This window comes from Physeter macrocephalus, chromosome 12, assembly GCF_002837175.3.
Source record: "Physeter macrocephalus isolate SW-GA chromosome 12, ASM283717v5, whole genome shotgun sequence".
Lineage (NCBI taxonomy): Eukaryota > Metazoa > Chordata > Mammalia > Artiodactyla > Physeteridae > Physeter > Physeter macrocephalus.
The window spans coordinates 77,913,002-77,925,612 of record NC_041225.1 but is presented as its reverse complement, the minus strand read 5'-3'; the positions used below and the strand labels follow the sequence as shown (position 1 = coordinate 77,925,612).

Sequence of the window (12,611 nt, the reverse complement as noted above, 5' to 3'; positions counted from 1 at the left end):
CGAACCCGTGTCTCCTGCATCGGCAGGCGGACTCTCAACCACTGCGCCACCAGGGAAGCCCCGTATTCTTAAATTAGATCTTTTACCCCTGACTAGTAGTCACTGTAACTTTGTAATTTTCAGGGAAGTATAATGGAGAGAATCTATCCTATGTGGTTACCAATGCATGACTGATTTTTTAAATTCATTACTAGTTTTGTATTTTTTAAAATTTGCAGATGGTTTATTTTTAACTTCAAAAATATGAAAAAAAGAAATATTAATAACAGTTAACATTTATTAAGCAGTGGAAAGGGCTCTGCATATGTTATGAGTTAATTCTCATAAATATCCTGAGGTATTATTATTAATATTCACATTTTATCATGTATATTAGCATCATTTATTTGCACTGTATTCCCAGATGTGTAATTATGAGGCTAAAATATTTTAAAATAATGTTCAAAGATTTGTAGTTTTCTTTACACATTTTAGTTATTTAATATTCTTAGATGTAATCTCAATGAGAGTAGAAATACTTTATTTAAGCACCTTATATAATGAGCAATAGAGGGAATACTGAAGAAATATTAAACTTGGTTCTTACCTTCAAAACATTATTATTGTTCCATTATAAACTTTTAGGTACAATGTGGGCATTTATTTAAATACTATCAAGATGACTGAATTACATGACTAAATTATTTACACTGCAATTTTTCTGAATGTTTAGAATATTTCCTTCCCCCCACCATGCTTTTGGTGATACCTAAAACCACTGATAAAAAAATAAACAAATAAAACCACTAATGACCATTTCCTCATTAATTAACCCAAAGTAATTTCTTATTTCCATTCTTCTCACTGATGACAAGTTGTCCTTCCTATCCTAGTTTTCCCTATTTATCTATAGCTTAAATAAATCCTTACTTAACACCTAGAACTTCTGCTTCTAGAACTTTCATTCATATTAACAAAGTGAAAAGGTAATGCTCTTCTTATTTAGTATGCAAATAAATCTCCATCCAAATCATAAAAAGAAGCAATCTCCAAAGAAATACCATTTACCTATATAAGAAACATTTCTCAAGTACCTATTATATTTTGGGGGGACAGACAAGTAAAGCAATATACAGTGTATGACACATATGATATTTGTTACGATTATGTATTGTAGGGTATTTGAAACTAGAAGAGAGGCATACAACTCAGTCTGAGGTCAGGAAGCCCTCCTAGATTTATTCAAGGAGGATTTATTGAGTGAAAATAAGACAAAGAGACATCATTATTATTATTAAAATAAAGGAGAAACTGGAGGGCATTTCACAACGATGAAAGGGAGGCGAATGAGAACATGATATACTTGAGGAACAGCAAGTTGTTTGGGGTTTAAGATACCAGGGATGGGGAATGGAATGAGATGAGGTTGGCAAATGTCCTATCATGAAGGTTATAGAGACCAAAATAAAGAATGTGAACTTTACTCTGAAAGCTCTGGGAATCCATTGTAAGATCAAATGTATAGTTTAGAAACATCATTCCAGGAGCAACATGGTAGCTGCACTTGAAAAAAACAGGATAGGAAGCAAAAAGATGAGTAGTTTAGCATTACCGCTCCATGAAGGGAGGCACTTAGTAAATATTTGCTAATTAAAGAATAGATTAAGAAGAAAGCTTTGATGGTTAATTTGACATGGGGGATGAGGAGAGGAATCTAGGATACATGCAAAGTTTGTGTCTTGGGTGACTGTGTGGACATTAGTTCTAGCACTGCAGTGGGGGCTACTCAGTTTGGCCATACCAAGCTACAGGTGCCTGTGAAACTTAGGAAAATAATTTAATTGTCATTTGCATATGTGGGTGCACAGCTTAAAATACATAATTGTGTTATGTATTTCTCCTTTTAAAAAAGTACTTTTCTGTTACTTCCAAATTTCTTGCAGCCAATGTGTTTTACATGTATAATCAGAAAAACAAAAATTTAAAATTTAAAAGAAGATTTACAACACAAATTTATTCCCAGAATTTTTTTAAGTGGGATGCTTTCCCAGTAATATACCACCCTGACCAAAAAAATTCCCTGGCCCAACATATTTATATAATACTTCTTACTAATTAAAGCCTTGTTTCACCAAAAATTTACACTTCGGAAAATGCTAATAATGCTATATAATAGCACAAAATGATTTCTACCCTAGCACTACGCAAACTGAGCAATAAACCTGCAGTGTAGCATTTAGTCATCATAACAGTGTGTCAATCTGGACTTGCTTCACACTGGTGAGAATAAGAAGGAAAACTAAATTAGGGGCAGGCAATCGAAGCACAGGGTCAAGTAATTTGAGACTCTTCTTTACATTAGGAAGGCAAAAGAAGATAGAAATTGACCACCAGAGATTATCACACTGAACCAAAACAGGGGGATGGAAGTGGTGTCACAAAGAGTACGTGGGTTTTTCTTTTAAGAAAGTCTGTAGTGGAGTTAAAAGGGCAGGGTGTGGGAGGGTCTGCCTAGAGCTAGAACATACCTGCAAATCTTGCAGCATCCTCATTCTTCTCTCCAAAGTATAATAAGATTCAGTACAGGTATATCTCATTTTAAGATGGTCTAAGTAACACTGCAACTTCTTAATAGATCTCAAGTTACCAAAGATGTCACTTTTCTCATGGGCTTGAGCCCATAAATATTTGATTTATGGATATAGCTAACAGGTTTAATAATGTGATTTTCAATCCCTTTAGCAGGTCATATTGTAAATGAATGAATGAACTGAATGAAAGTCATAACACTTGCTGTAATTTTTATAAAGGGAGAAAGACATATACCTTATATTTAAATTTTAGCAATTGTGTGTTTTTAATCTATGTGTTTATCTTATGTCTGTCTACATATCTATGCATATATACGTATCTATCTACAACATATTTCATTTATCTCTAGAAATGTTATAGTTTAAGCTACCAAACTAAAATTTGGTGGCTAAAAACAAATGATTACCTCTCACAGTTCTATGGGTTAATGCACTCAGCTGAGTAGTTTACTGCAGTTAGATGGTGGCTTGAGACAAAGTCATCCAAAGCTTGAACTGGGCTGGACGTCCAAAATGGCTTCTTCACTTACATGTTTGGTGTTTCAGCTGAGAGGCAGGAACAACTGGGGGCTGGCCAGGCATCTCTCTCTCTCTCTCTCTCTCTCTCTCTCTCTCTCAAGTGGCCTGTCCATATGGGTAGTTTGGGGTTCCTCTCAGCATAGCAATCTTGGGGTAGATGGACTTTATACATGGCAGCTGGTATCCCCCAGAGAATGCACTAGAAGAGTCCCAGGTAGAAGCTACAAGGCATTTTATAACTTAGCTTTAGAAGTTACAAAGTGTCACTTCCCCACTGCATTCTACTGGTTAAAAGTGATTTACAGGGCCAGCACAGAAGACAGGGAGGGGACTATAAAAGGGCATGAATATTGGGAGGCTTGTTTCATTGGAGGACAATCTTTGAAGATTAGCTATCACACAGTAGATCAATAAATCAGAAAGTTGAAATCATTCATTTTCTTACTAATCTAACATATTTATTATAACTTTTACATTAACCTTCCAGTATTTTACTTATGCACATATATGAAAGGCACAAATATTAAACTGTACAATTCAATGAATTTTGACAAATGTATACACCCACGTGACACAAGAGGAAGAACACTGCATCACACACCCCCCACAATAAAAAAATCTCATGCCTCTTTTCAGTCAATCCCAAAACCCACCAGCTATAACTATTCTCAAATTTTTAATATAGGATTACTTTTGCCTCTTCCAGAACACCACGTAAATGGAATCATACAGTATATACTCTTTTATGTAAATCCTCTTTCATTCAGTATAATGGTTTTGACATATATCCATGTTGTTGAATGCATCAATAGCTCATTTTTATTGCTGAATAGTATTCCATTCACAAATATAATACAGTTTAGCCATTCTCCTGTTGATGTACATACACGTGAGCTGTTTCCAGTTTGGGGCTGTTATGAATAAAAATATTACGAATATTTTTGTACTAGTCTTTTTGTGGATATATGTTTTCATTTCTTTTGGATAAATATCAAGGAGTGGAACTGCTGGGTCTAAAGGCAGTATATGTTTAGTGTTATAAAAAACTTCCTAAGTGATCTTACCATTATACTCTCCATGAACAATGGATGAGAGTTCCATTTGGTCCACATCCTTACTGACATTTAGAATTTATTGCCAGTCTTTTAAATTTTAACCACTCTGGTGGGTGTGGAGTTGTGTTTCATGATGATTTTAATTTGCTCTTCCCTGATGACAAGTGACACTGAGAACATTTTCATATGCTTACTGGCCAATGGTGTATCTTTCTTTGTGAACAACAGGTTTGAATCCTTGCCCATTACAAAAAAAAAAAAAAAAAAAGGGTTGTCTTTTATTATTATTATTATTATTGAGTTGTAGGACATTAAAAAAAATCTATTCTGGATACAAGCCTGTGTCAGATATATGCTTTATGAATATTTTCTTCTAGTCTGTAACTTGCACATACATTTTCTTAATGGTCTATTTCAATAACCATACATTTAAAATTTTGATAAAGTCTAATTCATCAAATTTTTCTTTCATGGTTATTACTTTCTGTGTCTTGTGTAAGAATGTAAGAACCCTGTGCCCACTCTCAGGTCACAAATATATTTTTTTATTTTTCAGAAGTTTTATAGCTTTAGCTTTTACATTTAGGTCCATGATCTACCTTGAATTAATGTTTGTGTATGTGTAGGAATTGATGCTCATTTTTTCCATATGGACATCTAGGTGTTTCAGCATCATCTGTTGAAAATATTTTCCTTTCTCTACTGAATTATGCTGCACCTTTGCTAAAAATTAATTGACCAGATAAGTTTGGGTCTATTTTAGGATTTTCTGTTTTGTTCCACTCATCTGTCTATCCTATGCCAGTACCATACTATCTTGATTATTATAGCTTTACAGTAAATCTTGATATCAGATAGTATTAACAATTCTGTTCTTTTTCAAGATTATTTTGGCTATTCAGTTCCTTTGCATTTCCAATTATATTTTAGAATCAGCTTTTCAATTTCTATTTTTTTAAAAAACCTGCTAGGATTATGAATGGCACTGAGTTGAATTTATAGATTTGGGAAAAAGTAACATCTTTACTATATTGAGTTCTCTAATCTATGAACAGAGAATCTCTATTTATTAAGACCTTCTTTAATTACCTTCAGTAATATAGTTTTCAGGGTAGAGGTTTTTCCACATCTTTTCTTAAATTTATTTCTAAGTAGTCTATGTTACTTTTAGCCTCCATTGTAAATGAAATTGTTTTGTTAATTTCATCTTCCAAATGTTTGTTGTTCATATATAAAAATATAAATTTTCTATATTGATTTTGCATCATGTGCCTTTGCTAAGTATAATATTGAATGAAAGTGGTGACAGCAAACATCCTTGCCTTGATCCCAATCTTTGGAGGAAAAGTGTTCAGTGTTTCATCATTAAATATGATGTTAGTTGTAGCTCACCATAGATGCTATTTATCAAAATGAAGAAATTCCTTTACATTAAAACTTTGCTGAGAAACTCGGTATTGAATTTCTTCAAATGCTCCTTTCTGCATCTATTACGATGATTACATGGTTTTTCTCCTTTATTCTGTTAATATGGTTAAACCGACATTGCATTCCTAGGAAAAGCCCTTAAAGAATGCATATTGGTATTTAAATATTAATTATCTCCTGGCTCCTTCCCTAAATAATATTGGGGAGCTTCTAACTTCTCCTTCAGAGCTCTTACTTCCATCCTGACCCTGTCAGATGGGCTCTCAGTATCCACAGAATTCTTCCAGAGTCTTGTAAGGGGTGCCAAAGAATGTTCAATTGTTCTTAGTACAAACAAAGCAGCATTGGGGATTAAGAGTGATATAGAAAGTAGGCTGAATTTGTAATCTCTATCTTCTGCCACTTCTACTATTCTCTGAGTTGACACATTTGAGTTCTAAACATTGGGAAGAGATATGCTTGCTTTCTTCAGTCTCTCACCCTAGGGTCTCAAACTCCTTTAAGAAAGAGGTAGCTTGTACCTTACAAACTTTTTAGCTCAAGGGACTAGAAATGCCCCACCTCTCTGCTTCTACCCTAGTTTCCAACCTTAAAACCTAGATAACAGATGCAGTATTCCAGAAATTCTCATCCTTCACACAGATCTCCAAAATAGGTGGCCATTTTAAATTATTTTACTTTATAGAGTCCACAGCAATTCTATGATTTTGTTAATCAGTCTCCTAGGTACTGGAGAGTAAATGCCCAAGTAAAAACCAGAAGCAAATTAATGGATGTATTTTCTGACCAGGGCCCCAAATTTATTCTGAGGACCCTTTTAATCTGAGAAAAGAGACCTATTTATCCCCATTCAGAGCCCTAGCAAGTAGGACATTTAATCTCAGAGGGCTGAGTCATACTATAATCAACTCTAGATCCTCAAATATGAACTGTTATCTCCTCTACTAAGATCCTCAAATATGAACTGTTATCTCCTCTACTACCATCTGTGCTGTAAGAGTCTGTTCCCTGAAGGTGGCCAATATGTCACTCTCTCTTCCTACTCCTGAATTAACTTTACCAACTATAGGAAAAGGATTAACAAACACCAGGCAACATGCTTATGGTAAAAATAAATCCTGATTTATAAACTGCATCTGGATGGGAGGACTCTAAATGGACTATATGCCTGATGGAAGGCCATAGCTTGAGCTTCTCTAATTGTGGAGACTCTCATAACTGAGCATGTCCCTTACAGGGACCCTGAAAACTATACCTATCAAACTATTACAAAAGATAACAGCTCTTGTGCAACATGAAGATTCTAAGTCAAGGTAATCCCTGCTCCTAACTATGTGGATCTTGTCTCCTTGTACCCAAGTTGTCATTTGGGGGAGAAGTCAAAGAACAGTACCTAGGCTGCCATGAAAACTCCAGTGAAAGAGGAATGCTCTGCTGAATGCTGTTTCCTGTCCAATATCCTCCTAAATGAATCTAATACTAAGTTTGGGCTATTCAGGTCCTGTGAGTCTGAATGCCTAACTAGAATCCTTGCTGATCTTTGCCACAATTATAAGTATACCAGGGGTCTTTCAGGTGTCTCATGATGTCTGGTTTCCCCAATAATGCTCTGTTGTAAACTGTTTCGTTTAAACCTAATTTTCTGAGCTACATTCAGTAGGACTTTGTCACTTATGCAGAATGTCTTTTTTTTTCCCCTTTCTGTTGGTGTGTATTCAGAAATTGAACATGAATCCCAAAGATGGTCATATCACCAAAAACTGGTTCAAGCATGTGAGGTTGCCATACAAATGGAGGCACTGTTTTGAAACCATATATAATTTCTAATACCAGCTACAGTAAACTTTCCATTCAAAGGCTTTGTTTTTCCAACTCCAAGGTCAATCACTCCCACTACATTTCAGTGATTTTTCCAACTGCCCATTCATTGGTGCTGCACCTCTGCAGAAGACATCTATACAGGTAACTTCAATAAAAGGTTCCTGCCTAAGAGCCAGTCCCTGTATCCAGTTAGCAGTGAATTCTGTCTCAGACAGACAGAGTAGGGGCTTGTGATCAGTCTAAATATATATACCATGAATTTACTTTTACTTCTAGTAAAGTCTGTAATTTCGGAAGATATACTTTGTCAGTTACTAATGATTTACAGCCATACTCCACAAGAGCACAGGCTAAATGAATAGCCTCTAGGTGTCAATCTAAGATATACCCAAAGTAATTCTAACAGTCTGTTTCTTCAAGAAGCTTGCAGCTTAGTTGAGAAAATAATGTACCCATATAATTTTATTGATATAATGTGATTGCATTTTATGCATTTATAATATATACTTAATATAGGCAAAATTTTAAATAATAATTCCTTCCTCCATAAAAATTGTGTCAACAATTTTTAAAGCTGCAAGAAAGTGTGAACATAAGCTGTGTTTAAGTTATTGCCACTTTAGCTGGTAAATAAAAATACCCACCATACTTTATTTGTACCATGTTTATAAAATACATTCATTTTGTTTACTCTTAAGCTATTATTCAAACATTACTACTGTTAAATTTTAATATAGTTTTTATTATCTTAAAACTATTTTACTTAAACAGTTTTAGAGTGGTAGTGCTGGTGCTGAAAAAATATTCCTGAAAGTTAACCTTGGAATGGAATTTACAGGTGCTAAAAAATGCAACTCAGTAAGCCAAACAACTGCCATAACATGCTGTGCTATTAATTTAAGTGATTGTCCTCTGCAAATATAACGGAAAATGCTGAGAAAAAAATGTAACATCAAAGCATAGGTATGTTACAATGATTATGGGTTTACCGACTTAGAACATGAATGTAATCACCCACCATCCCTACTCACCTATGCTCCCTCAATACATTTTATATTCATTACTTTTGGGAAACTAGTCTTGAATTATTTAAGGTCTGAATTATGTGTCTCCTCCAGATCACATTCTTTCCATAAAATGGGACCATCCCATCTTACATAAGATAGTATATGATCAAAGCTCAAAATGAATGGAACAAGATAACAAGCCAGAGTGATCAATATGGGCTACAACAGGAGACGGAAGCCCTCTCATTTATGGCCTTTCAGTTAACATATTTTAAATTCTCAGTGTGTTCCAGACAATGTGCTAGAAGCTAGAGATGAAAAAAATGATCAGAACATAGTCTCCACCTTGAAGGAATTTCATAAAATATGGACAGTAAATACATAAATAAGTAATAACACAAACCAGTAGCATTCTGAAGAAATTCTGGATCATCATAAATTGCATTAAAACGATTGCTTCAGTTAGGGTCAGAGAATTTTAGGCTATCTAAAAAAGTTATTTCTGCAGTGGAAATTTTAGAAATTAAGGTATATATATGTATGTTTAAGTAATAAGGATTGCTATGGTATGAATGTTTGTGCCCCTCAAAATTAATAAGTTGAAATCCTAATTCCCAATGTGATGGAGGTGGGGCCTTTGGGAGGTGATTAGGTTATGAGGGCAGAGTCCTCATGAATGAGATTAATGCCCTTATAAAAGAGACCCCAAAGAGGGCTTCCCTGGTGGCGCAGTGGTTGAGAGTCCGCCTGCCGATGCAGGGGACACGGGTTCGTGCCCCGGTTCGGGAAGATCCCACGTGCCGCGGAGCGGCTGGGCCCGTGAGCCATGGCCCCGGAGCCTGCGCGTCCGGAGCCTGTGCTCCACAACGGGAGAGGCCCGCGTACCGCAAAAATAAATAAATAAAATAAAAGAGACCCAAAAGAGTTCCCTTGTCCCCTTTCACCATTTAAGGAATACAATGAAAAGTCTGTGACCCAGAAGACGGTCCTCATCCGACCATGTTGACATCTTGATCTCAGGCTTCCAGCCTCCAGAGCTGTGAGGAACAAATTTCTGTTGTTTATAAAGTACCCAATCTATGATATTTTGTTATAGCAGCCCAAATGGACTAAGACAAGAGTTCAGTTATAAAATCTAGTTATTACTGAATCCTTTCATTAAATCTGAATTTTGCTCAAAATATGTCCTTTCTTTTCTTTTCAGTGCAGAACTCGTGACATGCTGCTATCACCTTTTTTTCCCATTGCTATGATGAAAACAGTACAACATTGCTCAAAACAGCTATGACTATGAAAATGTGTGGTTTTCTTGTTGCTACTTATGGTATTAGTGCCTAATTGAGATTTAGTTTTAACCAAAAGCCATATACAAAGAATAAACCATATTCTCTAATTAAAAGGTCAAATCACATCCCACTGGAATTATAAAAAACTCATGCTGTAAGAAAATGCCTGCATTTTTAAATGGTACAGCAGTAGCACAAAGGATAGAGTGATCAAGTTTAAGATGGAGAGGCCATGAAAGGCTTCTTAGAGGATGTGGAAAAAGAATTAAAATTTGAAGGATAGGTGGGAAGTCATTGGAGGTGGTAAGGGAAGGACACCAACTTACCTTCCTAAGCACTCCAACTAGTAGCAAAGACATGGCATTTTAAAAAGTATTGTATGATTTTGCTGACATTATAAACAACGCAAATGTAAGCACTTATTATTGAAAAAAGAAACCCAAAATGTTATTGAAATAAAAATAATAGCCAGGAGGGGTTGGAGGGAGAAACTTAAATAAAGAGAGGAGAGAATCATATTGAATCTCACAAGGTGAGTCAACACATTCTGTTTCATTTTTAATGTTAGCAGAGAAATACAGGTTCATTGAGTTATCCCTCTAGCTTATTTATTTTAGAGGATACTATTCCAAAATGAAAACAGAGGATATATAACTTCCAAATTATTCTATTAAAAAATGCTTAAAGAACATTTGAGAATGTCAAAATGTAAGGGGTGGATGGGAAAAATATAATAAGGAAATTCCCAAATAAAAGTACAAAGTAATATAAGTGAAATTAAGTATGTCAGTTATCAAGAAATACAACCAAATACTGTTTATAAAGAGAAGTAGTTACACAGATAGGATTAAAAATAAAGTGATAAATACACCAAGTACAAAGAAGGCATGGATTATCAATATCAGGCAAAAATTCAAGGCAAGAGGCATTAAATGGGGCAAACTGATCAAATTATAATCCACAATGAAGCTATAAGAGAATAAATTTTTATAAACTAAATAATTTAGGACTGAAGTTCTCTGTCTTTCACTGATGAACTATACAAAAAGCATAAGAATATAAATGACTAAATAATATAAATGTAAAGTTTGGCCTAATAGCTACATGCTGAATCTGACAAATAGAATATACATGTAAAAAGATATTTATGGAAAATTTACAAAAACAGATCATATATCTACACTACAAAGAAAGAGATCTCAATCATATTTTTTTAAAAATTGAAATATAACAGGCTTCAGAATTTTACTTGAATTAAACTAGAAATAAACAAACTAGAAATAAACACAACCCATGACAAAGCACATTCTCCCAAACATTCCTGGGTTAAATAGGAAATCAAAATGGCAATCATAAATTAGAAAATAATACAGTTGACCCTTGAATAAAACAGGGTTTAGGGGCATCAACCCTCTATACAGTGGAAAATCCACATATAACTTATAGTTGGCCCTCTGTATTCATGCTTCCTCCAAGTCCTCAGTTCTTACATATTTGCATCTACAGATCGTGTAGCACTGCAGTATTTACTATTGAAAAATATCTACATACAAGTGGACCTATGCAGTTCACACCAGTGTTGTTTAAGGGTCAACTGCAATTTATAAAATTTGCTCAGGACAAAACGTCTGTCTTTGCATACAAGTCTGATCAATTCCTTATAACAGAAGTATTGTAGAGGTGAAGGTCACTGGAGTTGAGGAAGTCACAGAAGTTTTTGACTAAGAAATTAAATTGGTCATCCATGTGATCAATAGAATTCCCCCATACGATAACAAGAATTTAGGCAAAGCCAAGAGATGAGTGCCAAAGTGCCCAATGAATTTGGAAAAGTCACCAAGAGGTGAATAGATGATAGAAGTCAAGGGATAACAATCCAGAAATTTACAGCAATTTATTAGCTGAAAGGAGTATGTATATAGTGCTTGATTTTCACTCCAATAATAAAGGTATAACATCAATTCCTTAAGGGTGCTAGCCAGATTGATGATAAACATTTATTGACCAATTAATACAAAGAGGTTCTAACCACTGACCATCTTAGTAGTTTGATCAAACCAGCTATAAGAAATACTTGCATGGAAGTGTCTAGATATAAGGATACATAAGATGTATACAAATTCAAAACAAAGAATGTCCATACAATTTATGTGAATAAATGAACAGGAGCTAGGAGAAGGTAGCCAATGCATCTTCTCATCTTACCCTTAAGACAGATTTCTACTTATAGAGTGTTCATCCATACATTGACAAAATAAGTATGAACATCTTTAGGCTACTTTATACTATAATCAGTAGTTCCAATAAAGTTTGATGCTTTCTTGACTAGCCTTGGACTTGATCTTAAACTGCTAAAATCTGTTATTTCCATCAGCACATAAAGTTTCTAGAGAGCTAAATGGTATATTATATTAGGAAGCCTTGGGAAAGAAACAATACCTTGCTAGTGGAATTGTTTTTTCCTGGGAAACAACACTGAGTTTTTCAACTCTGCAAAAAAAACAGATAAATTTTTAGTTTAATGCAAATAACACCAACCTGTAATTTTTGCTGCCTTTTCCTCTTGGTTCACTCGGTTCTCATCATCATCTTCATTATCTTCCTCAAAGTCATCTAAATTGCCAATGTCAGCTTGCTTCATACTCATCAAACTAGCCAAACTTTGCATGTCTTCATCCCTATATCAATGATAATACACAATTTATTAAATGACATTACCTTAAAAAGGGTTGTTTCTTAAGAAAATAATATTAATACATTTCTTCTTTCTAAACATTAACAAGACTTTTTAAACAGTTATACAAAACTACTGAGCAATCTAAATATTCATTCATTATTTATTTATTTTTTTTTTTTTTTTGCGGTACGCGGGCCTCTCACTGTTGTGGCCTCTCCCGTTGCGGAGCACAGGCTCCGGACGCGCAG

At 34.7% G+C, this 12,611-nt stretch overlaps 1 protein-coding gene across 4 annotated transcripts in view; it reads right to left on the bottom strand.

Annotated features, from left to right (window-relative positions):
• EHBP1 (EH domain binding protein 1) overlaps positions 1–12,611 on the bottom strand; it is a 343,347-nt gene that overhangs the window by 192,377 nt on the left and 138,359 nt on the right. For all 4 annotated transcript variants that reach the window (XM_007108111.4, XM_024133485.3, XM_007108113.4 and 1 more), the window contains exon 7: positions 12,225–12,364. In XM_007108111.4, coding sequence (XP_007108173.2) covers positions 12,225–12,364 — 140 coding nt within the window. The remainder of the gene's footprint in view (positions 1–12,224; positions 12,365–12,611) is intronic.